Below are 26,469 nucleotides of genomic sequence, written 5' to 3'. Positions count from 1 at the left end.
TAATGGGGTGAGGTGAGAAAAAAAAATCTGCATTTAACTAACTGGTGTTTTCATCTAGCAGTACTATTCTGGCCAGTCTAAACAGACAGAGAAAAGTGTGAACTGTAAAATATACAGACAGTATCATCATGAGTGTAGTAAAATAGTGTGACTGCACAATTGCTGCCATATTAGATAGAAATGTGCAAACATTTTTCTTTAGCTGGATTTATAAAAAAGTTTAACACTGCCACCATTAATTTAAAGTTATCAGATGTTAAAAGGCACAATTCACCACTTTTACCACAAACAGTTTTGTGCTGTGATGGGACTGTTTTTAGTCAAGACTACTACGGAGAAGACATGAACCTACTTTGTCCTGCATCCATTTATTACTGAATAGCTTTTGTATTAAGAAATACAGAAAATTTCCTATACACTGCTGGTAAAAAAATAAGTTTTACATGCATTTAATGCATGAGCCCATTTTCATTTATGCAATTGAAACTGTAAGATTACAGACACATTTGTTGTTTTAATGACCCACATGCCCTCCTTTGCTCAAGAGCAATGTGTTTGTATCTCCCTAGGCTGAGCTTAACAATAACAAATGCCTGCTGCCCTGAGGACAGTAGAAAGCCACACCAAAATACATTCATGCTCTCTATTCAAGCAGAAAATTGCGGAAAGAAACTACCAAATATCTTATTTTGTACTTATAGCCTCTCTGCTTTTAGGTTGTTCCTGACATCTGTGACAAAGACAAGTTACAGGAACACACGCACATACAGTTTGTATAATATTTAAAATACTAATCATGTTGTTGATCATCATCATCAATACTGCCACAAGCACAACATTCAAGCTTTCCAATCTGCCTGGAATCAGCATTTGAGCTAAAAACAAAATGACAGCGGTAAAAGAAAGTTAACAAAGAGGAAAAGGCAATTCACTTTCCTCTGAAAAACATGATGATACAAATGTTGTTCTAACAAATAGACAAGATGTATTAAAGGCAATGAGTCAACAATAAAGACAGCAAGTTGCCAAATCCCAATCAGATTTTACATCATTTTGTATCCTTATTTATAAACACATGATAATGTACCTTTTGGTTTCTTAATGTAGCTGCATCAAAACTCAATGGACTCAGTCTTTTGACTTTACTGTGTTACAGGTATTAAAAAGGTGGAGCCAGTAGGATTATGTACATGCAAATATTGAACCATGCTTGCATGAGTTGGAAGAATTTCCAAGTACAATGGTTATACCATCTAAAATGTAATGATACCAAGGTACTGGTAAAATGTACTACCATATTGTACCACCCAAAGCCACAGCAAGGATGACAAATGCATACAGCATGATAATATTTCACCTCATGCAGTGCAAACGTCATGGACCAACCAGGTCACATGAACTTGAACAAAGAGTAAATGAAGTCTATTCATAACAAAAAAATACCCACAACCCCTCTATTTATCATGGATTTTTATGGTTTTGGATTTCTCATATGTGAAATAAGTAGTCCTGTTCCCTGATATTGACACTGCTGTCACTGTAATAACAAAATAAAATATTAAAGATATGTATACATCATCTACATACCTGAAATAACCACATGTTGACACAGCAGGTACTCCAGAAACGTTTTGCAGAGTGGCTGATGGGTCATAGGTTGCATGTCTGCTCTGGGGCTCCAGTCATCTTGCAGAATCAATCCAATTCCACCATTCCCCAGGATAAAAGTGTTTATCTTTACTAAGTCAAATGACACATCTCATCACCTACAAATAAATAAATCAGTAAATAAAGCAATGCCATTTTAAGTGTATAATATCCAGGCTGGCCTTGCTTTGCTAAAAGATGACATCTTTATAAACGTGTACAGGAATTAACTTAGCTTATGCACAACACGTTAAATTACCCCCCACCACGTCTGCAACATATATTCCTTTTTAGCTAGCAGTTACCTGTGTGCTAGTTTTCACTTTTAGCTAACAATAAGCATTTGTTTTGTTTTGAGCTGTACAGTAGCTACTAGCTAATTTAACGCTTAAAGCTAACGTTAGCCTTATTGGCTAACACGTTTAGCCATTAGGTAGTAACGTTAAAGTGAACTGTAGTAAAACTAAAGCTGGCTAGAAAAAGTCGACACTACATGCTATTATATAGCATAGCATTTACATAGTAGGTAGCGTACAACATAGTAAAGCTTCTGAAGATGAAGTTACTGAATTAGCATTGCTGTTTTTGGTGTTGCTAAATGTAAAGTTAATGTTACACTCACTTGTTCATCATAAACCGTGGCTTAAAGGTTCACTTCTCTCAGATAAAAAACTGGTGGTACAGTAACTTATCAAGACATGCAGTCAGACAGGTGACAGATTAAAAGAAAAGTCTGATGGAGGAACTTTAGAAATACGGATGATTCCACACAGGTGTACTGCATTAATGTTACACAATTGAGCAATTAACATCTTATCATGCTCTGCATAAAGTCGGATGAATAATCAGCATTTACACTCTCTAGTTTAAGCTTAGCTGTTTATCTCTTTGATATTTTACTGAAAAAAGACACATGGTGGTCTTTTTTCCTAAATAAAATTGTATATATAAACTGCAATGTTAGCAGATTAAATTATACTGTGTAGCCTACTATACTACTATGTAGCCTAGTGTTACTCCATCTTTTTTGAAGAAGTAGGATTGCCTATTGGTAACCTTATAGTTAGAGATAAGTATTGGTATCATATGCATTATCATTATTGTTATCCACCCTGGTATTTTTTGGAATCACATCAAAACCAGAAAACTGGCCACAGTGTGTCTGCGCACCACAAATCCATTGTTGATCTATTCTAGATGCGCCACCTAATTGGCAGCTGACCCCTCCCATCCTGGTCACTCTGGCAGGATGCTGGGTCCATTAGGACCAAAACCTCTGTCCACAAAAACAGCTTCTACCCTTCTGCAGCTATCCTCATTAGGGCCCAGGTCCCTCAGTGACACTCCTCCCTTCCCTCTCAAATACTGTATAGCCTATCTTTGCACATGTAAATATTATTTCATTTCACATCATTGCACTTATCCGGTATATTGCACATATTTGTTGTTTGTTTTTAAGTGTTAATCGTTATTCTTCTCTATTTCATATTTTGTCAATCTATTTCATATGTATATATTTCTACATTTATGTCAACAGTATGTTTACATGTAGCACCTTATCTCCAAAGCAATTTCAGTGTACGTGTAAAAACTACTTGGCAATAAATAATCTTCTGATTCTGAACTGGTTTATAATCTTGGTTGATAGAAAATTTCACTGGTGATAGAGGAAGAAAAGAAAGCATCTTTCTTGGCCTTGACATGTGTAAGAAAGTGCCCCCTGTCATTGGCAGGACCTGCTAGACTGTGACAATTCTGGAGTGAGAGAACCAGATTCAAAGGCAAACCCGATCTGGAGGATGATGTCTGAATTTAGGTTGAATTGGCTATCATCTGTGATTTCCCCTGCAGAAATTTGAACAGGCCTGGCTCCATGGGTTCTGTACACAGCTTTTATTAACATACGTGCCACGGCACTCTCCATCAGACTGCCGTGGCACACCTATTGGTGCGATCACCTATTTAAGTCATGTGCTTCACCATCATCACGAAATCCACCACATGGAAGGAAATGACCATGCTTTGCGCTATTCGCCATTTGCGAAATCGTCAGGAGAAAGTTACATCTGCTGACCGAGGCAAGAGGGAGCTCCAGTTCACTTTAATTCCAACATTGTCAGGTGCAGATAATGATGAGGTCATCTAGGTAATTTGCAGGAGGAAAATGGATCCAAATAATAGGACTACCGCATTTGGAGAAAGTGTGGGTGGGAATGGAGTAGTCAAAACAAAGTCTAAATAAGCTACCCTCTGAAGCCACTTGAACTTGGAAGTGACTTTAAAGTAGGGCTAAACCAGTTGCATGGTTGCACAAGCACCAGTAGCGTTTTGTGTGGGCATCCAAAAGGCAAAAAGTTTATTCAGATGTAAAGGAGGTGTGATGCCTTTACTGGATTTCTTGGGAACCAGAAAATAGATGGTATTGACCATTTTGTCATTGTCTTTTTGAGGAATTTCTTACATTGACCCCTTGAGAGACAGTTCTTGAATGTTACTGGAGAGGGATTGTGGTCTAGTGGGTCAGAAGGGTTGCTTTTACACAAGTGACAACATGGTGGATGGAACATGGAGACTGGAACAATTATATTCCTTAAAATAAATAAAAAATAAATGGTTGTAAAATATTGATGCCACTTCTAATACTTTGTCAAGGGGGAAGTAGCAAGGTATGGCACTGAAGCCAAAAAGCAAACTTGGTCCTGTTCCATTTAGGTGGAATAATCCAAGAGAAAATAATGACAATTTTGGAACTGGATAATCTCTTGTTCAAAGCAACAGGTAAGCAGTATGTTACAACAGCAGTTGACTAAGTAGAAATCCCCCAATCAGTTATCTGCTCTTGTTAGTAGCCAAACAGACTATTGAGATCCTCTTTTCATTGTTCACTCTTTCTTATGATATCTGAGAGGTATAGTGCATAATTTCTTTGAGAAAATAAAATAACAAAATGTTAAATGAAAACACACACAAGGTGTGTTGTTAAAACCATAACACAGTAATTTTGGACTGTTAATTCTTCTTTTTTAATTCATATTGACTTCACTTTGTATGAAAATGATATACTGAAATAATGGTTTCATCATTTTTATGATTATTTCATTTGGCTTTATATGACAAAATGAGAAGATTAAGCTGAAAAGTGTGACTAACCTTAACTTTTTGACTTTGCAGGCTACGCTTAGTTTGGCAATATATGTTGTACTGTACATTTGGGCTACCATAGAAGCCTTGAGTAATAATCTAAACAATAATAATCAAAATAGGAAAGGTGAACAGCCACACAGACTAATTTTTGTGGGTGGTAGAATTACTTGTTTAGGGAAATCACCTTGACAACAACCGTAGGATTGCCATTGCAGTCCACTATTATCTCGCGATGCTGATGATGCTAGAGTTTTGCCTTGTCGTTTGTTCTCTTTTCTTTGAGACCACAGCGTGAATGCAGCATTACCACTCGTGTGCCAGTGCGCGTACCTCCAGCCGGGTGTCACAAGGCTATAGGGTGTGCACGTGAACACGTGGTGCACGTTGGGGGCGCATTTGAAAAGGGGTGGGGGTACACGCAACGCCGTATGTCACTTGATCTCGAACATGAGAGCAGACAGATGAAGCTAAAGCGATTAAATGGGAGGGGGACTTTGCGTCACTGGAAAGGTGGCTGCCCTGGATATGTGAATGGTTTATGAAGAGAACTACATGAATGAAAGAACAATGAATTAACTTAATAGACCTATTACATTTAATTCGCCCTATTTTTGGAGCCCCTTTAAATCTCCTTAAGATAAAGTTAGTCAATATATTGCACAAGGTAGTCTCAAACCGTTAATTATGTGAGGCTGCTTTCAAGACAAAACATGAATTCATGCTGTTACAGTGCCTTGCGAAAGTATTCGGCCCCCTTGAACTTTTCAACCTTTTGCCACATTGCAGGCTTCAGACATAAAGATATAAAACTGTAATTTTTTGTGAAGAACCAACAACAAGTGGGACACAATCATGAAGTGGAACGAAATTTATTGGATATTTCAAACTTTAACAAATAAAAAACAGAAAAATTGGGCGTGCAAAATTATTCAGCCCCCTTAAGTTAATACTTTGTAGCGCCACCTTTTGCTGCGATTACAGCTGTAAGTCGCTTGGGGTACGTCTCTATCAGTTTTGCACATCGAGAGACTGAAATTTTTGCCCATTCCTCCTTGCAAAACAGCTCGAGCTCAGTGAGGTTGGATGGAGAGCGTTTGTGAACAGCAGTTTTCAGTTCTTTCCAAAGATTCTCGATTGGATTCAGGTCTGGACTTTGACTTGGCCATTCTAACACCTGGATATGTTTATTTGTGAACCATTCCAGTGTAGATTTTGCTTTATGTTTTGGATCAATCTCCGTCCCAGTCTCAGGTCTTTTGCAGACTCCATCAGGTTTTCTTCCAGAATGGTCCTGTATTTGGCTCCATCCATCTTCCCATCAATTTTAACCATCTTCCCTGTCCCTGCTGAAGAAAAGCAGGCCCAAACCATGATGCTGCCACCATGTTTGACAGTGGGTATGGTGTGTTTAGGGTGATGAGCTGTGTTGCTTTTACGCCAAACATAACGTTTTGCATTGATTTTGGTTTCATCTGACCAGAGCACCTTCTTCCACATGTTTGGTGTGTCTCCCAGGTGGCTTGTGGCAAACTTTAAACGAGACTTTTTATGGATATCTTTAAGAAATGGCTTTCTTCTTGCCACTATTCCATAAAGGCCAGATTTGTGCAGTATACGACTGATTGTTGTCCTATGGACAGAGTCTCCCACCTCAGCTGTAGATCTCTGCAGTTCATCCAGAGTGATCATGGGCCTCTTGGCTGCATCTCTGATCAGTCTTCTCCTTGTATGAGCTGAAAGTTTAGAGGGACGGCCGGGTCTTCGTAGATTTGCAGTGGTCTGATGCTCCTTCCTTTTCAATATTATCGCTTGCACAGTGCTCCTTGGGATGTTTAAAGCTTGGGACATCTTTTTGTATCCAAATCTGGCTTTAAACTTCTCCACAACAGTATCTCGGACCTGCCTGGTGTGTTCCTTGTTCTTCATGATGCTCTATGCGCTTTAAACAGACCTCAGAGACTATCACAGAGCAGGTGCATTTTACGGAGACTTGATTTCACACAGGTGGATTCTATTTATCATCATTAGTCATTTAGGTCAACATTGGATCATTCAGAGATCCTCACTGAACTTCTGGAGAGAGTTTGCTGCACTGAAAGTAAAGGGGCTGAATAATTTTGCACACCCATTTTTTCAGTTTTTTATTTGTTAAAAAGGTTTGAAATATCCAATAAATTTCATTCCACTTCATAATTGTGTCCCACTTGTTGTTGGTTCTTCACAAAAAATTACAGTTTTATATCTTTATGTTTGAAGCCTGAAATGTGGCAAAAGGTCGAAAAGTTCAAGGGGGCCGAATACTTTCGCAAGGCACTGTATTTCTGTTGTAGTTTGCTTGATATTGTTTATCAATTTGAGGTCAGATGTAGTTTACTCACTTCCAAACTGACCTGGGATATATCCATCCATCCATCCATTGTCAACCGCTTATCCTGCGTACAGGGTCGCGGGGGGCTGGAGCCAATCCCAGCTAACATCGGGCGCAAGGCGGGGTACACCCTGGACTGGTCGCCGGTCCATCGCAGGGCCACATATAGACGAACAACCACTCACGCACGCACTCACACATAAGGACAATTTAGGGTAACCAGTCAACCTAGCCTGCATGTTTTTGGACGGTGGGAGGAAGCCGGAGCACCCGGAGAGAACCCACGCAGACACGGGGAGAACATGCAAACTCCACACAGAAGGGCCGGGGCAACCCGGGGTTTGAACCCACGACCTTCTTGCTCCTGGGATATATTTATAGCACAATTTTACATCAGCTTATAAGAGTGGTGTACATTGTTTAAAGGAAAATAAAAGATAAAAAATACATGTTTTTCTGAAGGCATAATCTTCTAATCTGGGGATATTTGCCTGATAATTGAGTTCAGACCACTGTTTTATTCAAAAAAGGTGAGTATACTCATATACTCAGACATGACTATGCTATAGCCAAAATGCTTGCATTCCATATTGGGCTAACCAGGTCCAATCTGGGATGAATGTGACATGCAACAAAATGTTTAAGTGGACAGCCAGTGGTTTTGCATGATAACTCATTTAAAAAACTAATGATCTCTCTCTCTAGGAGTTTTTCTATTATCCCCCTGTTTTCCAGTTTTTCTATTTTCAACTCACAATATTACATATTTTGGGAATGAGTGTGGGTAATTATCTGATGAAGATACAGTCAGTAATTTTATTGGTTCTTCTTGAGAGAATGGCGTGGTGGTTGGTTTTATTGATTACTAAAAAACACATATTTACTTGTACTATTTTTTGGTCATTTACTAAGTTTGACTTCACTGTTTCCCAGTAGTTGCCACTGTATGGACAGCTCACTATAGCTCACTACAGAAAATTCTTACTTTATGTCAACTGGTTTCTGATAATTTTATTGAAAATATGTTTTGGATATGTACTATTTAAGCAACCGACATAAGACAAGGTAGGTTAGGTAGGTTCCTATCCTGAGATGTCTCCCATGGTCAAATTCCAATTTTAAGACTTCAGTTTTGTCTTGTCTTGCATATTCCTAAAATTAATTTTTGTTGGATCAAATCCCCACACAGGTAACCTAGGGTCCTGGTAGTATTGAACATTGCACACAAACTGGGAGAAACAATGGGTTAATGTGGCCCTCAAGCACATCTTTGCTCCTGGCCACCCCTAATCCGGCCCTGAATTCACCAAAAGGTTTCAACTGTGGTGCAAGCCTGGAAAAAATATTTTGTGATAGCCTCTCTATTAAGACTACTAGAGCAGTTGACATATGTCAGCAACATGCTACCATTAAAACATAAACTAGGAGAATGTTGTTTTAAGATCACAAATAGGCGCCATTGACACCATCATCTAAAAGACAATCACAAGTTGTGATCAACAAAAACTACAAAAAGGCCTAGTTGACTCAGACACTGTACGTTCCTAGTTATATTATAAGAACTACAAAGTTTCATAGGTTCCTGTAGACTCACTACTGAATACCACATGCTCCAAAAAACACTACAGGTCAGAAGATTATGGGTTGATAGAAAGAAACAGTCACCAAAAACAGCCCCAAACTACCCCACACCCCAACACCCTCCCCCCAGCCTGGGGTTTGAATTAATGTGTTTCTATTTTTGGCTCTCCCGTGTTTCCAGGGGAAACCTAATGACGCAATGACGTCAATGCAGGTCACCAGCAAGAAGCAGACTGGAGGAATTGAGTGGCTTCCATTAGAGGTTTTGCAGCATTTTCCAGAGAGGAGTGAGGAGGACAGAATGGATTAAGATTAAGAAAATGCACAGAAATAAAATAAATACAGACCGAAATGAATGGGCGGCAATGCGACTGACGTCTGGGAAGAGAGAGGATGGAGGGAGGGTGAGGGGTGGGGGGGCAGGGGTGGGGGGGGGGGGGCTACTGCTGCATATCAATGGGTGCCGTTCAAATTCCCAGGGATTATTGGAGGGAAAAGGGGGGGGGGGGGTGGGGGGGGGGGGGGGGATGATGCACGCTTCCACGGATCGTTGATGACTGGGTGAGCCCATTCTATTTTCATTATTTCCTTTTTGCTTATTATTGAAGTTGAGTAAAACAACAACCTGCCGTTCTGTTTTCGTGCTTATAGACAGTGTTGCCACATAGAGAGCCATTGAGAAATTCATCCCCGAGTTTGACGGCGAAGCATGAGTGGCCAGTGGTTTCTCCTCCGGACAGACGTGTTGATGTGAACATAGGAAATTACATATTTAACTTAAAGTGTCTTCGTGTTGACTTCCACTGAGTTGATTGCAATTCTTTATCATTAACCGCAGTGGTCGACGTGTTCAGTCTACAGCCCCGTTAGACCGATGCAATACAAATCTGCATCCATCAATATATATTCGCCGCTCAGAAACAGAGTGTGCACAGAGGGGAAATACATGTTAGTACGATAATCACAATGTTGATGACTAGACGTAACCTTTGAAATATTAGAAACACCGTGAGAGGATCAGGGCAATACTTGCAAGCAATGTCGTCTAATTGTAATACCAATCACTGAACATCTTGCATCATTTTAGGATAGTTTGAGTGTCATTAAGACCGGGCTGTCTATAGAAATTGAGCTGGTTGATCATCATTTGCCGAGATGTTACTTTTCATAGCCCGGCGGTGTGTATATATTTCTGTGTGTGTGTGTGTGTGTGTGTGTGTGTGTGTGTGTGTGTGTGAAGGAGGGGGGGGGCAGTCGTGCGCTTGGAGTCCGGAAGAAGTATCGTTACTTGTTTTATCGTGGAATAGCAATTAGACTGTTCTACGGGTGCACGCGCGGACATGTACGCACACATATTGCCCAACCGGCAGGCTTTCAATGCGTTATGGCAACAAGTGCCAATTCATGCACGATCAATTCTTCCTCAGACTGCACATCCCATCGTGACGCCCCCAAAAAGAGAGGTTATGTGGTTGTGTCAGCTTTGTTTTGGTTTAATTTTTGGTTTTGGATTCTGTCTAACCATTTTTAACCAACTCCACTTTTCCCTCCTCTTTCCACAAACTGGGCTCCAGTGCAGGGCGTTCACCACGCAGCGAGAGCTGGTTTCAGCACCGCGGACAGCTCATAGTGTATTTCAGGTCCATGGAGAGCACCTCTCCCCAAATCCATCAACCTCAGCAACTTCTATAAGATGGAGAGCGCATACTGGTTATGGGCCTGTAGAATCGACACTGCAAAAATTAGATAATTGGAGCCCGTTCAAGTCATCACATACACACGACATGTGTCATGAAGTAAATAAATAATCAAAACACACATTCTTTTATCAGTGCATGAACTATAACAAAGTAAACCGAATATGGGACAATGTAGGAAACATTTAGAGAAAGAGCAATAGGGAAGTGACCCCCCCCCCCCCCCCCACATATGACGCATGTGGTGAGGTAAGTGTAGCAGATGCCCACGTGTGCAGATGGTCCAGTCTGCGGGTCCCTGTCCGCCCATATAGGCATAGGCCCCATCAGCCAGATGTGGTCACTGCACACCACAAAAAACCTTTTAAAGCATTGAAGGGATTTCCACCCTTAGTTTAGCATGTGTTTGATGCAGGATTTCCCCCTGTTTTCTAGATTTCATTATAGAGTTCAACTGGATCCCAGATTCAGATGCTAATTTCTAGATTTATGTTTTGCAACATGGTGCGTGAAGAAGACCTCAAAACTACAGCAGCAAACTCAACAGTCAAGAAATTGGATTAATGATGATTGCTGCAGGTTGCAACATTTCAAGATTGCATGTGTAATGTAACTCTGGAAACATGCCCCCATTCTGACACTCCCTCCTCTCTAAAGGCATCACTGCAAAAGCCTTCAGCATTTTAGGAACCAAATTAATTGCTTACACTCTATAAATTACATCTATATGTTTCTGAAAACTATGAAGGTGTACAATTCAAGCTGGCAATACCTCCTCTATGATGTGATCCACATTAGTAGTCCCTAGAATAATCTCCTTTGTAAAATGTTTTATTGCTATAGATCGTACAAACATGGTGGATTCATTAAGTTTTCTTGATTGTTACAATAATTGAGCCAATATTCCGGTACTGCAGCTACATACTACTCCAATTGAGAGACATCGGTCATCAATTGTAAAGAAGAAGTTAAAAACAAGTTATGTAAACCTTAAGAAAAACACACCAAAGAGACAGGACACACCCTCAAAAAAGCTGCATTGTCATAAAAGTATTGTTTGTATTGAAAACAGTATTGAAAATTTGTTAAGCATTTAACATGTTTTACTGAGATGATCATGCCAAGGTGTATCCTTGGCTGATGAGGATGAAACGTTCATGTAAAACATGAGTACACTTCAAGGAGGTGGCTTTGCAGGCAGTTATATTGTTGTGATAAGGGGGTGGCATGGAATGGCTGGCGTCACACAGTCTGAAAGATGCAGCTCGTGTTTTTTCTTCATACAGTATGGTGCACTGGCATATATGGTGGCTGGCTCCTGACAGTGGGCAGTTGTTGTGGTAATTGGATGTTTTATACTTCCTGGTTTTCTGGCAGGGCATGTTGAGTGCAACAAAGGTAATCACACATTTGTAGTTGATTTCTCGACAGATTCGGATCAAGTCGAGAGATTAGCTCATTGAATCTGTCGTGTTTTCTGTCATGTTTGCAACCTTTTAGAGCTTTTACTATAGAAGCTGATGAAGTTGAGTTTTGAAATATTTCTGCTGAATGTCAGGGATTTATTGCTGCTGCTGTGGTTTTCTGAAAGAGTTATAGTTGATAAAGTTTATTTGTCTAAAGGTGATTAAAATTAACAGCTGGAATTGTATGAACAGTTCTTACACTTCTAGTTGTTTCAAGATAAAGTCCAGTGTCCAGTATCAATTTTGAATTTCTATTGTGATTTTTGGTTTTGGTTTTAAGCACAATATTTTATCAGAACTAGAGGTAGATGAAATAAAATCATTAGTAGTGTGTTTCAGGCAGGTAGAGCTGTTTATTTGCGCTCCACCACAACAGTCAGATAAGTTGAGGAACCTGTTTCACATAACTGGAATGTAGTCTTTGATATCAGGAAAAGGCAATTTTTAAGCTTTATTTCAATATTCAGTTCACATATCCTGTTAGTGGTAGCCATATCAGCACTGACTTTTCTTCTCAGAAACCAGAATAAAAAGGAAATTAATGTTTGCAGAACTAATTGCTCTGAATCTAAAGACAACTTGGGATAGTTCATACCATGAGACACTAGAGTGTAATCACTCCTGCCATGGCAAGTGCAGAGTTTCTGAAAGTTGAAGATCCTAAATGTGGTGGTGGTGGCAGGCATTATGTATACATTGTGTAGTTTACCACCCAAGGAAAAGAGAACTCCTGACTCCTTTGAGGACTGGACTGCACCAGCTCACTGATGTGTAGCGAAGACCAGGGTCAAGAAGGACAATGTCCTGGTGAATGTCTGGATCCTGGAAGTTCTTTTTTGAAGTAAGAGTGGGAGAAAACATAACACTTAAATTTCACAGGAAACATCCCCCAACATATTGAACCTGCTGCTTTCATCATCTCAAAAATGGCAGCTTTTCTTTTTTTTTGGGGGGGGGGGGGGGGGGGGGGTTCTCTGCGCTTCATTAGAGGTGATTCTCAAGGCCTTGTCCTGCTTCGCAACGTGACAAACATGTTTCGGTCCTCTAGTTACTTCAGTTTTCTGGTTGCAGATGGAGACAACATTCTATACATGTATGACAAGGTTGAAGTAGTAGAAGGAGGATCAACGGATGTTTACATACAGGAATGTCATAAGCAATTTAGTTGTACACCATGTTGTGACACTGCCACAGATCACACCATGAGTGTGCTGGATGTGTTTAGACACAGGAAGTTCCCGTCAAGACCAACAGTCAAAATCAATATTGTGATAGCATCCAGTTTACCATCTGATGGAGACGATACATGAGCTTAATCAGTGTGCAATTCTGTGATGGCTAATAAACAACGATGATGCAATTCTTGTATAACGGTCTTTATTAGTTACATTATTGTTTCTAGCATGTCTTAATTTCAGTTGTGTTTTTCTGATGTAGAACTATTGACACTTTGTCACATCTCTGTCCTTCTCCATCTTTCATTCAGTCTGTTTGCAGTCAGTGGCATGAGCATCAAATTTACAAGTTAATAATATTCAGTCATACCTGTAAAACAATACTTCATGAATTCTGCTTTGGGTTTTGCTTAAGTAAGAAAAAAGATAAAATGTTTTGTGGATGAGCCTTTTGAGGCTTTGTGGGGTGTTTAACAGGAGAAATAGTTTAAGCTTTTCTGGACAGAAGGGAATTTAAGTGAGTAAGAAATTCTGACAAAAGGTGTTAAAGCTTAGGAGCAATATGGTTCAACTGTTTATGAAAGGTTGTGGATCCTGACATCAGGACCAACATTGTCTTTTGCTTATCCGGACTTGACTTGATTTATAGAGTACTGAAGTTCATTTCTTAGTTTGTAAGTCTCAAATTTACAATTCCCACTTGTTTCTCACATGCACTAATTTGTAGCTGTTCTTAGTGATGTTGTATTGTGTCTTTTTCAGGGATTTTTAACATAACTTAAGTTCATATTACATCAGCATCAGAGGGTACAGGAGCCATGCATACAACTTGTGTTTTCTATTCTTTTTTTGTTGTTATACACGGTTTCATTTTCCATGGTTTACCTGCATTTTTTCTAGGATCGTGTGGTGGTGAGTGTAATGAAATTACACTATACCAAGTGAGTTGTGTCCAGGAGTTTCCATCCATATTGAACACCTGCTTTAGAAATCCCTTTCATGTATCAGATGGGCTGATGGCTCTTATTCTTTCCATAGATTCTGAGAAGATCGCCACGAGATGATAAGGGTAAATTTTTGTCCATTGTGGGTCTTTTTGCGGTCTGGGCTTGCTGTTCCAAAGGCAGTAGCCAGGAAGCCCTTACCCCAAAAAGTATCTGCACTGGATTCTTGCATCTGAACCTGACGTCACCTTTCTTTTTCCCAGATGGAGCAGTGAGTATCTCATCTCTGTGGGGGCTTCAGAGTGAGGCCAGTAGTCATTCGTGGCATGCACACAGTACTCGGAGGTGCATTAAGATCATTCACAATTAGAGATTGTCAAAGGCTTGGCCACAGTTAGGTGCGGCTTTTGATCAGTTATGAAACACAAGAATGGCATAGTTCAGGATGTAGCAGTGTAGATGTCTTAATCGGATCAGGCAACCTGAGAAAAATCCAATAGCAAAGAGTCTTACTACAGTAAGAAATAGACTAGAATTTAGTTGCCCTGACCTCAAATCGAAGAGTGTAAAGCAAAACTTCCTAAAGCTCCTAATAACAAAATTAACATCTCAGGAAAGAACTTTAAACAGGAAAGAACTTTAAACATGCCAGTACAGATACATTATCCACTGTGCACAGCAAAGGGAGTGTCATTAGACTGCAGAAAAAGCTATGTCATCTTTAGTAAATATACAAAAACACTCTTTTCACAAAGCAATTCGGGTAAAAGCAATTAATGATTTTTCAGATTAGGCTATATAGTAGTCCATGTTAATAACTATAATAACAGAGGAGCAGGTGCAGATAAAGAAACACAGATGAGCTAGTTAATATCTGACAATCCAGACTTTAGAAAGAAAGTCAAAATGTCAATGAGATTTTGTACCTGACAAATTGTACTGCCATTGTGTTGTAATGTTTTTGGCCAAAACACCACATTTTGCTGTAGATCTTTTATGTCGTCTTATTTTCTTTTCTCACCTGGAAATTGTTATAAAACTCACAGACAGTAATAGGCTTCATAAATATGTGTGTACATTTTCAATGATTTGCATCATCTCTGAACTTTGAATTGTTTCTCAAAGTGTGTTAACTGTGAAAAAAACAGGATGCAAAATTTTTGCATGGATTTGTAACTGCCTGGTGCTTTTCACACCTCCAATATGCCCGAGGAGTCATTGCTCTGAGTTCATCAATCTATGCACAAACATTTTAGATTTAATGCTACAATATACAGTTTAGTGTATATTTATAGAAGATACACTTAAAAATGCATTTTGTCACATATGTAATAGGAGCATCTGTTTCATGAATCACCTCTAGAAACAACATAAATAGGATGTACACAGTGAACAAATGAGCTGAAGAAAAAAAACGTAGCTTCAGGCCTTTGATGTGATGTGTTACGTAAACTTGATACCCATGAGCCTTCACATGTGGGTTTTGCACGTCAAAACCTGAAGCAGTTTTTTGTGTGCTGACAAGGACATTTCACTTAAACTAACCATCTGACCTCATCGCTCAGGAGTGTTTATATGCATGTTTATATGTACACTTGTGGTCTGTACATACAGTACACAAGTGTACATGTGACGTTCCTTGCAGCATAGCGGGCAAACACAATTAAGAGCATGTTAAGTGAGATTATGCATATGTGTAGCATCATTCTTTATAACAGGAGTGATCATCTCTTTCCACCTCAGCATCCTTTTAGACTTCTCTCACCTTATGATTCTATATCATTACCTGTTCACTTGACTGTTTGTGCTTCTGTGCTCATCCATGTTCAGTTTTGCTTGATTTAAATCCACTACTCGTCGTTGTCTCAAAGCAGCTGCTGCCATTTACATGTTCATTATTGTGAGCCGGACATTTCCTTGTAAGTGCTGTGCCTTGTTGAATAAAGACGAAATAAAATTAAGATAAAATATTGTACTGTTTTGTTGTGTCTTCAATATATTGTAACCAATCTAATCTTTCCTTTGGGATGGATTGCAGTTGTTTTAATACACTGAGTGTGTATACATGTGCTAAGTGTGTATTTTTTTTGAAAGTACAAATACTACATATTGCTAAATTCTAAATTACACTAATGCTAACATTGCAGTTATACTTTATCAGTGAAAGAATGAACACATTGATTGCTAACTGCTAACAAGAATTTATCAGTGACTGTTAACAAAAGCCCAGCTCCTTAAATATTAAAAATACACTGCAAGTACTACTGAAGCAAATCAAAAAAACAAAACAATACGCTGGTTATTGTCTAAAACTGATGTCACAGTCCAACATCAGCCCCAGCTAATCCCGGGCTAAATCACCAGCTCTTCCTGCCTGTGTGGCTTTACTATCACAGACTAATACAAGTGGCATGTTTTCCAGTAGACCAGGCCTCTGCATCCCTTAATTGACCTATCAAATCTCTGACTGACCTTCTGACTGGAGCTCGAGATTCCTAGTTAGATCACAGCCGTGGCCCACAATCTGTGTGTCATATCGCCCTAGGAAATAGGACAGTGCCTCATACATGTCATCAGATAGGGACATGGGTTGGTGGATGCACATTAGCTCCTCCCCCACTTATAATGAAGTAAATTAAATTTGTAGCCATGGGCAAAAGACAGTGGGAAGGGAGTTTTGTCTCATATCACTGTGCAATATCTATTTTCAACATGTGGTTCCATGTTGTTTGATACTGAATACACTGTTCGGAAAGAAGAAGTACTTTGGGGGCATTTTTATTGCTTCACAGTGGTGAAATATACAGTATGTTTTTCTTTTAAATGACTTTTAGTGGCACATTTGCAACAATGCAGCCTAAAAGTTAAGTGCATGGATTTAAATTTGGATTGTGCTTCGCTATTGAGAAGCACATCATCCAACAGACCAGATGAGTTTGAGAATATTATTTATAAAGAGGAAATTAATAATCAAATCAAACAGCTGAAAGAACAGAAATAGCCAGTTGCAATAAGATGAACAGAAGAGAATAGAGAACAGAGGGTGGAGAACTTTTAGCGTACACCACAGGAAAATACTTGCTGACTTTGTAATTCAAAAACGTACGGCCTTAAATGCATGGTTTCTGAGATGTTGCATTTCATAGGAGATTCTTTAAAGGCTTAAAAGGAAATGAATGGCAAGTAGAATGTCATACAGTGCTAAGACATACTCAACACAGGCTGGCTAACTGATCCATAAGTAAATCTCTGGGTGAGTGCAGCTCTCCAGAGGACATTTTGAGAACTGCACCCAAGAACACACTGCAGCTCCCATCACAAAGACAAACAAAAGACGGTTCCAAAAATAACCAATTTAAAAAGTGTTCCAGTAATGTCCCAGCTGGAAACAGAAAGAGGTTACAGCAGGTTTATTAAATTAAATCATGAAATTCATACGGGTAGTCTCCTCCCCCCTGACAATTTACCCAAAAGTTATGCACAAAACATGCTATTCTTGGCTTTCAACCTTTCAAAGATCTGGTTGGTGTTTTGGTTCTCAGACTTTTTGCCAGGCAAAGCCAAGTTTTTTTTTCCAACTCAATGATGAGATAAATTGAATTGCCAAAAGCCAACTCATAAAAGAGATTTGAAGGGACTTGAATGGAATCAACAGAAAATTTATCTTGTTCCAGTCATTTGGGCTGCTGGTAGGACTGGCAACAATACTGTGTTTTTATTCAGGTCACTGGTGATGATGCAAAAAAAAGGAATCAAGCACATTTAGTAGTTCTGGTAGATGACTTAAATTACTTCCAGGAGCAAGCAACCACTTGTGAAACCTCAGCATAAGCGGTGTAGACATCAGCTCTCTGAACACTGTAGCTGTTTTTCACTTTTCACTTCATTTCATTTCACTTTAAGGAGTGAAATGTAATACAATTGTACAGGATCCAAATAGAGTAAACAGTGAAAAAGTCAGCAGATGACAGAACAGGAATGCATTCACATTAAAAAGAGAAAATTGTGATGGATTATGACTATGTGGCTTTAAAGCTACACATCAACTTCAAAGATTCAAATTCTATTTATTAAATTTGAGAACCCCTGTTTTAAATATAAAATGAGAAAGTTTATGCTAACATAGGCAAAGAGTTGGCTTCTTATTACATTTGAACAACTAGAAAGACTGAGGCTGTCCAGGCACCGCTGTGCCTAATGGAGCAACATGCTAACTTCTCACAGTCAACGTTCGCTATCTTAGTTCTGCCTGTTTGCATGCTAACATTTGCTAACTAGCACTAAACACAAAGTGGGGGAGAGCAGGGACAATTCAATCGCAGGACGAATGAAACACAGCAATTTTCTCAGAGCCCATACAAGTCTGATATCCAAAACTACCTCAGCACATACAGTACGCAGTACTTACCAGAACCACAAAAAATGGATACGTCACTCTTTCACTGAATGACAAGTTGTGTTTGTTGTTTCATATGCCAGGGTCATGATGACATGATAGATTGGTTAGTTAGTTAGTCAAAGTTTTACAGTATGGAAGCTTGTCAGGAGTCAGACAGGTAGCCATTCTACACTATTTAGATACTAATGAGGGGGGCGTGGTCCACTAGGCTGCAGGCCAGACCATCAGGATACTGGCAGCTGAGATCTAATGAAAATGCCCATTAACTGTTTGTTTTTTGATTAAGAAAAAGGAAATAATATGTTTGCAATTACATATTAAGGACACTGTCAAGCATTTTAAATAAAAACAAGAATAACATAAACAGTTTAAATGTATGTCATTGTGTTTTTTTCCATCCCACCCCTGTTTTTCATCTGCCACATCCGGTGGGGACGAATGAAACAATGCGCACCTTTTGTTTAAAATCAAATTATACTGAAGTCGTTACACATTTTGACAAGATAGCAGCTTGTATTGATAGAATATTGATCACAACAACAAATTATTTCTGTCTGTAACGTTATTTTTTTAAAAGGACATATCTTAAAAGTGTGTCAATTGTCTCTCCCCGACAGATGAGGCTAATGGGAATGTCATTAGTTTTTCAGGTATTTAGTACATAATATTTCCCCGAAATTCACAACTCTGACAGTCTATGACTGAACTTTTGTCTTTAGTCTCTGTAGTCTCTAATCTTTTTGTGATGTATGATACTTTGGGGGCTTTAAGTCTACAGTACAATCCTTCTCAGACCTTTGTCATAGGTATTAAAACACAGCTATTTCCCGTACAGACAAGTCATCGCCTACAGTATTTGTACCCTGGTGCACAACTAAAAAAATTCACCAGACAGGGTTGGGAAGTTTATGTTGAGATTAGTTGGCCCGGTGCCATATCAGCTTACTGGAATTGACCAAAGCAGGCATTCCAAGAAATTGCTCCTCCCTAGTTCAATTGTTTGACTCTCTATATAATCTACGTCAGAAGCAAAGTTTTTTCCATCTGAGTCACGTTATTCCTCCAACAGAAAAAGAGCAATGTGTTTGAGTGCAGTAGGCTAAATAGTTTATTTTGGCAAGTTATATATATGATCATTGCTTTCAACAAAACTATTGACATTAATTAAAGTTCTGGGAATCTCATGCCACTGGATCAACAACTATGGAACCGCTGATTTTAAAAGGGAGACGTTACACACAACAGTATAGGACAAGACAGAGAAGAATCAGTTTGTTGGACTAGATCATGGCTCAGTGACAAGCAGTGAAACATATAATTAATTCACTGACCTGTATGTGGAGGATTGATGTTTATTTTGCACAGTATGATCATAGTTTTAGACAATAAATAAAATAATTGCATAAAAACCTACAATCTAGATGAATGTAAAGGTGTGAGATTTCTTAGAAGCAAAATCAGAAAACTCACCAAAATAATATTTTCTACGTTGGATTCTATGTTGGATCTCTAAAATCCAGCAGTAAACGAAAGCAATGATTCCACCTCATTTAGTGTAATTCTTAACAAACTGATGCACAGGAGATTCAACCTGCATAGCATAAATGTCTGCAAGGAGTGTCGCCCACCCTCTGCACAACAACCAGAAATGACCATAGCAAGGATTCCCTTAGTGTGAAGGAAGAGGATACAGCCTCCAAAAGTTGTGACTAAAACAAGGACAGGTTTCCTTGCTGAATGGAGAATTCCATACATAAGTGTGTTTGGGAATTTCTCGGAGGAATGCAAAACATGTACATTTCTCAATTCGATCTATGTTAACTTTTAAGGACACCGAGACCATTTTACACGCCTTCATCTCATCACGCCTGGATTATTGCAACAGTCTTTTCACCTGTTTAACCCAAAAATCTACTGATCGACTCCAGATTGTCCAGAACTCAGCTGCCAGGCTTTTAACCAGAACAAAGAAATATGACCACATTACTCCTATTTTAGCTTCATTACACTGGCTCCCAGTTGTTTTAGAATTGACTTTAAAATTTTATTGATCACTTTTAAAGCTCTTCATGGCCTCTCGCCTTGTTATATTTCTGAACTTTTAGTCCCATACACACCACGCACCTTGAGATCCTCGGGCAGAGGTCTGTTGTCTGTTCCAGAGTCTCGACTGAAAACTAAAGGGGACAGAGCGTTTGCTGTCAGGGCCCCGAGGCTCTGGAACAGCCTGCCCGAGGAAATCAGGTCGGCTGAGTCAGTGAACTCTTTTAAGTCCCTTCTTAAAACATACTTTTATAGGAGAGCCTTTCCCGATCTTATTTGACTTTATTTTATCCCTTTTATTTTATTCTATTTTACTTATTTTATATTTATCTTAAACGTGTATTTTAGTCTTTTAAATTTTTTCTTGCTTTTATCTTGTATTGTTTTTGTATTATTGTCTTTTGGGTATTATTGTCTTTACACTTGTTAAAGCACTTTGTAACTTGCTTTTGCAAAGTGCTCTACAAATAAAGATTATTATTATTACAGTACATTATTATTTCTTTGTTGTCTTAGTGTGGCCTTAATAGAAAACAAGACTGGCTGCTCAGTTCAAGCTGTTTTTGTGTGGCAAATATTTGCTGTTATGCTTCCACTGGTGAATTTAACCTCAATTTCCGCTGCAATCTTCATTCATGATTTTCCACTTCCTTGTGCCTAGCTGCATTAATGCAAACTTTTCTTTCTCTGGTTCTTATTGCCACTGAAAATAAAAAGTTGGTTGACACTGACTTTCTCAACTTGAGTAGAAGAACTGCGTTTATTCCAAGGTCTTGGATTTTCATCTAAGCTGCCTGTTAGCCCACTGTCCTTCATATGCTGAAGCTAAAAGCTGATCCCTCTTGTTTTCTGAGGGTGCATGTTTCCCTCATTTTCATTTGAGCAGGACCTATTATAACCTTGATGGGGTCTCTACTCTCTAGGTATCCCCAAAGCCTGACTGGTTCAGCTGCAGGGCTCTGTCACCTGAAATAGTCAGGCCAGGAAATAGCCAAAGCAGCTTGGAAATAGCAGGAGCTTGGATGTTGGACAACGACATCCCTAGCCTCCTTTCCAGGGCGTTTTTTGGGCAAAAAGCACTGCAAAAACTGAGCTCTCAAAAACAAGGAAAAAAGCATTAAAATGGGTGAAATATTACTTAAAATAAGCAATATTATCTGCCAACAGAACAAGAATATTTCACTTGCTACTTAAGGCCAAAAAAACTTCAAACAAGTGAAATTTTCTAACATAAAAGCCGCCAGGTAAGAAGAAATATCTTGTCAGACAAAAAAAAATTATGTTTGGTCTTCAATTAAGATAATTAATCTTACTAAGATTTTAGTTTTTGCAGTGAGGGTGTGCCACTGCATGTCAGCCAGAGAATCTTAAATAGCCAGCTGTACTCAAAGGGTAAGGGCCTTTTTCCAACATTGAGGTATTGCATGTCACGTGACACAAGCATGAAGCAACCTTTTAATATTCCAGCTTGCTCCATTTGAACAAAAAATGTGACTGGAAATGAAGAGACAATCAAATAAAATATAAGTATAACTTCTTGATGCTGCCTTTGGCCCTATTAGCAATAACACAATAAAAAACAGGCAGACAATGTCTTAGGCACCACATTCCAGCAAAGACAATTTGTTTCACTGTTCTTCATTCCAAATATCTCTCAAAAAATGAACAATGCTTTCAAAGACACATGTAAAGAAAATGCACAGAGGACACAGATCGGATGTGTGTGAGTTCCATGGCACTGAGTCAGACTGATATGTCTTTAATGGCATTTCATGTGAATTTTGTGCAGAGCATGTTGATAAATTGACCTGTAAGGATCTGGCTCAGGTTTGAGTCAGAGGAGTGGAATGGATCCAGGCAAGTCCGGAGAAAACTATTTAAATGGGGGGAGCTGCAAAGAGGCATGTATCATCTCTCTGTGATATTAAATGTTACAGGAGTAAAGTCCAAAAACACAGGTAAGAATAATATATATTTTTAAATATTTTTATTTTATTTCCCATGGTAGAACAGAAATAATACAATACTCAAGTTTAACATATTTGAAATTAATTTATTTGCTCTAATGCAAAAAGTAAAGCTGAAAACTGATAGTGATTGTGCAGATTTTTTATTTTGTTTGTCATTCATATACTTGATTTAAAAATAATAATATTACCATAATTAATTTTCTTTTGTAGGATGCACATCCTTCTGGCTCTTCTTTATGTCTCCATTGTAGCGGCTCCTGGATGTTCAAGTCTTCCCACAAAGGGAGACTCAATCAGAAATACCATACACAGCATAATGAATATAGTTCAGATAACTCTGGTCCACATTAAGAAACTAAGGACAAAGGTATGTAGAGTGTCTATAAAACACATAGTTATCCAGTTTTTCACAGTGGAATCTAATCAGTGTTTTAAGAAAGAGTATCCTTTCCCTTCTTGTTTTATAATGTTTTTATCATTATATCATCTGTTTTGCAAGAACAAGTTTAACTTTAGACCATATTTTACCAGAACATGTATATCATAATCATTTAATAGAGTAATGATATGCATCATTAAAGTAAGGATGTTTTGTTTATTCAAGATTAATCAACACACTGATATACAGCTCACATGTTCTTCTCCTTCCCTTAGTTGCCGTGGCTCCACAGATAGAACTGAGCACTCCTTCCATTGAGGGACTAACTAGTATCAGCCATGACCTGGGACTTTTGGATAATGAACTGCAGAGCCCATTCACAGAGCTCCTCAGTCAGATCCAGGCTGATGTATCCAGCTTGGAGGGAAGAGTGCGATCCTTGGCCATTACAATGGAATGTCCCATCCAGGCCAGACCCGGAGGACATATCAGTAACAATTCGTTCCCCGACAGTCACCTTTACCAGACTCTGACTAAGGTGCAGCGCTACCTGGAAAAGTTTCTTCTCAGCAAGGACAAACTCAAGGTTTGCTGAGAAAAACACTTAAATCACACATATGCCAAATCTTGTCATAATGCAAATATAAAGGCTTATTTGCACAGTGTAGTCAACAGTATTTTTAAAATAATATTACACATAGTCACATAGTGATGACCAAGCATGTGAAAAACATTTTAAAATAATTCTCAATACTCAAAAATGCTTATCATCTGGTTGCTAAAAATTGCATGTAAGGCAAGTAGCTTCTGATGTGCTGATTTTTATGTACATTTGTGTAACATTTTGTCCAAGATTTTATAGAAGTTTGAAAATATTTGTACTATAGATTTATTTTATATTATCTTTAGACTTATTTATATTATTATATAATTATATTTAAATTGGTTGAATTGAATAAATATAGATATGAATATATATAGCAACTGATGTTTCTTCCATTAGGGTTTATGATTTAAAACATGTTTTGTATGTTGGCAATGTTAATGGTATTTAATTTGAAGTGCACTGTTTATTGTAGTATTTTACAGAGCAGAAACATTACTCTGGTTAGTAGGATTAGAATTTTTAGCTTAAATGTCATTTGTTTTATTATACTTTGCAATAAAGACTTTAGTCAATATCTGTTGCCTTTGCAATATTTGAAAATGTTTTTTTTTTATTCGATGAGAATATTTAAAACTAATTTCAGTATTTGAGTTTTCTCAAATAAAATAATGAATCATGTTTAAAGTGTTTATACAAAAATATAGCCTAAATGAAATTAAATATAAACGTTGTTTTTTGTAAAAAACCCACTATTATAAGTATAATGCGTATGTTACAGAAAAACAAGACACTATTCTTAATATCAAATTAAAATAGTCAAATTTTAATGTGTATAAAATGAGGTTTCCACAGTAGTGTAACATCATAATAATAATGTTGTGGCTGAGGATGAGGCATGGTTCGCTGCGAGAAAGATAGTCACTTAGAAATCAGTCTCACTTCAGAAATCAGTCTTGTGGTATTTGCTTTATATGTTGCACTTAAATGGTGACCACAGCCATTAGACATTGAAAAGCATAATTATTTAAAGTAATGTTATTTATTTTATACAGTGAACTCAACTTATTATGTTTACAGCTTTTCATTATATCAATTTCAGCCATACGGGAGAAGCACAAGAATGTGCTGATAATGGTTGAACTCTGACCCACATAAAACACACTAATACTAACATTAAGCAGAGCAGCCTTGTGGCACATACACAGCTGTAAAATATAACATTACTCTAAAAACTTTATCCCTCACATGTAAAGCAAGGCAAGTTTATTTGTATAGCACATTTCAGCAACTCAACAGGGAAATATATTAAAAAAAGACATTTAAATACAATTTTAAAATAATTAAATAGAAAATTAAAACAGGTTAATGTATCTGGTAAACCTATTTGTTCACCCATAATTGTAATGGGTTGCGAATAATTAGGCTTTACACCTTCCATTGATTACTTTTTTGATTTCCTATCTCTAACACCATACCTCGTACGATATTTATTTCCTCTTATTCACGATAGTCACCTCATGTAAGTCATACAGAGGGGAATACAGTGAAGAGATCACTTTTCTGTTTTTTTATTGTATTGGTGAGAAGAATACATGATCAAAATGAGTTAAAACCAGACAATAAACAATGCAAAGTAAATGCAATTCCTATTGTAAGCATTGTACTTATTTTACTTTGTTCACTTTTATTAGTTATATGACTATAAGGGGAAAAAGATCTTACAAAAGTTAATACAGAATGAAAAAGTTTATTCCTCACAACGAGCACTACCTCTAATGAGAATCTAGGTTTACATACATACAAATAAAGGATGTTTGAAAAATATTAACAAATCAATCTAATGGAGAACATTCATGATTTGTGAGAACATTTATGAAGCCCTATAAAGGAGTTGTAACAGAGATGGGATAACAGGGGATCTGGTGGGGAATACAGGAAAGAGAACTACTTGTGCATGTATATGTAAAAAAAAATGCATACTGTTTGTAAAGTCGTACTGTGTAATATATTCCATGCAAGGGCTACATGCCAAAGCCTGAATGAACACACATTTCTCTAGTATTTACTTATCAGCTGGGACGTCTGGCTTTCTATCATGTCTAAGCTGATCAGCTGAATAAAAGACAAACCTTTCCATTAATATTTTTTTATTATAGGCTTTTACTTTTCATTAAAATGAGGTCTTCAGTTGCCTTCACCTCGCTCATTTGGGTGTAAAAATTAGAGTTTACTACCCTCTCATCTATCCAGCTTTTTTGCACAGCTGTCATGGCATGGCCACATTTATTCATTTGTAAATGACACCCTATCTCTTGTTTTTCTATGTTGTTATTTGTAGCCTACTATTAATTTTGTAGACTTTCAGTACCCAGATAGTCCTCAATACAGTAAAATGTGTCAAAAGTTGGTCTTTATTCCTATGTCCTACATCCAACATTTGTGTTTTGAATTATATTTTGACCTAGCACTGACCCTGCAGTAAGTGCTGTAATAATCTACTGGGCTCTCTAACAGGCGACTATTCTCTAGCCCTGAACTTAAAGTACCTTTAACCAGCTTTTAAATCCTACTCTTGCCCAATGTAAAATAGCAGGAACTCTATGGTTTGATCCGGTGTTCTGATGATCTATGCTGCCTTGTCGAAAAATGCTACCTTATGTGTTCCCTTTTCCAATCCCATAAAGTTATAACTCTCACAGTATTATGACATACTGTTTTTTCATTATATTACAACATCATTTGGTTAGCGTCTGTAGCTACCTGTCAGAAGCTCCGTCTTAAACCGGACTCTTATCCAGTTTTAATCCACAGTTTTTCGTTACATTTTTTATATCCTTTTTATTTAACTTAAGTTTTTAACTTAACTTTTAACTTTTTTTACGTGGGTTAAGGATTTTAGCCATCCGACATGGATTTTAAGCTAGATGACCGTAAAAACGCGATCAACGCTACTGACAACAACAAAGCTCCGGTGACTGTGCTAGCCGAGATAACTCTGCCCCATGAGGACTGCTCACTCCTTAAGAAAGCGAACAAAAAGATTGCTGAC

The 26,469-nt window shown here is 38.1% G+C and overlaps 1 protein-coding gene and 2 long non-coding RNA genes across 8 annotated transcripts in view; 2 read left to right on the top strand and 1 right to left on the bottom strand.

Moving 5' to 3' along the window:
* LOC119918396 overlaps nucleotides 1–2,738 on the bottom strand; it is a 98,690-nt gene extending 95,952 nt beyond the window's left edge. For 2 of the 6 annotated variants that reach the window (XR_005447434.1, XR_005447435.1), the window contains exons 1-2: nucleotides 2,270–2,731; nucleotides 1,588–1,766 (exon numbers count right to left, since the gene is read on the bottom strand). This is a non-coding gene — a long non-coding RNA (uncharacterized LOC119918396). Of the gene's footprint in view, nucleotides 1–1,587; nucleotides 1,767–2,269 lie in introns of all 6 variants that reach the window. The other 4 variants (XR_005447432.1, XR_005447431.1, XR_005447436.1 and 1 more) reach the window with 4 other exon arrangements.
* Nucleotides 1–26,469, top strand: part of LOC119918398 — a 269,760-nt gene that overhangs the window by 184,116 nt on the left and 59,175 nt on the right. The gene's annotated exons all lie outside the window — the stretch shown is intronic.
* Nucleotides 22,295–23,678, top strand: lepb (leptin b). Its single transcript, XM_038739133.1, has 3 exons — nucleotides 22,295–22,422; nucleotides 22,645–22,805; nucleotides 23,089–23,678. Exons 1-3 carry the CDS (start codon nucleotides 22,346–22,348, stop codon nucleotides 23,406–23,408), a joined length of 558 nt encoding a protein of 185 aa, XP_038595061.1. The 5' UTR covers nucleotides 22,295–22,345; the 3' UTR covers nucleotides 23,409–23,678.

The sequence above is a fragment of the Micropterus salmoides genome, unplaced genomic scaffold (genome assembly GCF_014851395.1).
Source record: "Micropterus salmoides isolate LMB-PRFRI ecotype aquatic unplaced genomic scaffold, ASM1485139v1 Ms_hic_scaffold_23, whole genome shotgun sequence".
NCBI lineage: Eukaryota > Metazoa > Chordata > Actinopteri > Centrarchiformes > Centrarchidae > Micropterus > Micropterus salmoides.
This window is presented reverse-complemented; position numbering and strand designations above follow the sequence as displayed.

Coding starts and splice junctions, on each gene's coding strand:
- lepb (XM_038739133.1), top strand. CDS start 22,346: ATGGGGGGAGCTGCAAAGAGGCATGTATCATCTCTCTGTGATATTAAA. Junction 22,423..22,644: donor AGTAAAGTCCAAAAACACAG/GTAAGAATAATA, acceptor TTTCTTTTGTAG/GATGCACATCCTTCTGGCTC. Junction 22,806..23,088: donor GAAACTAAGGACAAAGGTAT/GTAGAGTGTCTA, acceptor TCCTTCCCTTAG/TTGCCGTGGCTCCACAGATA.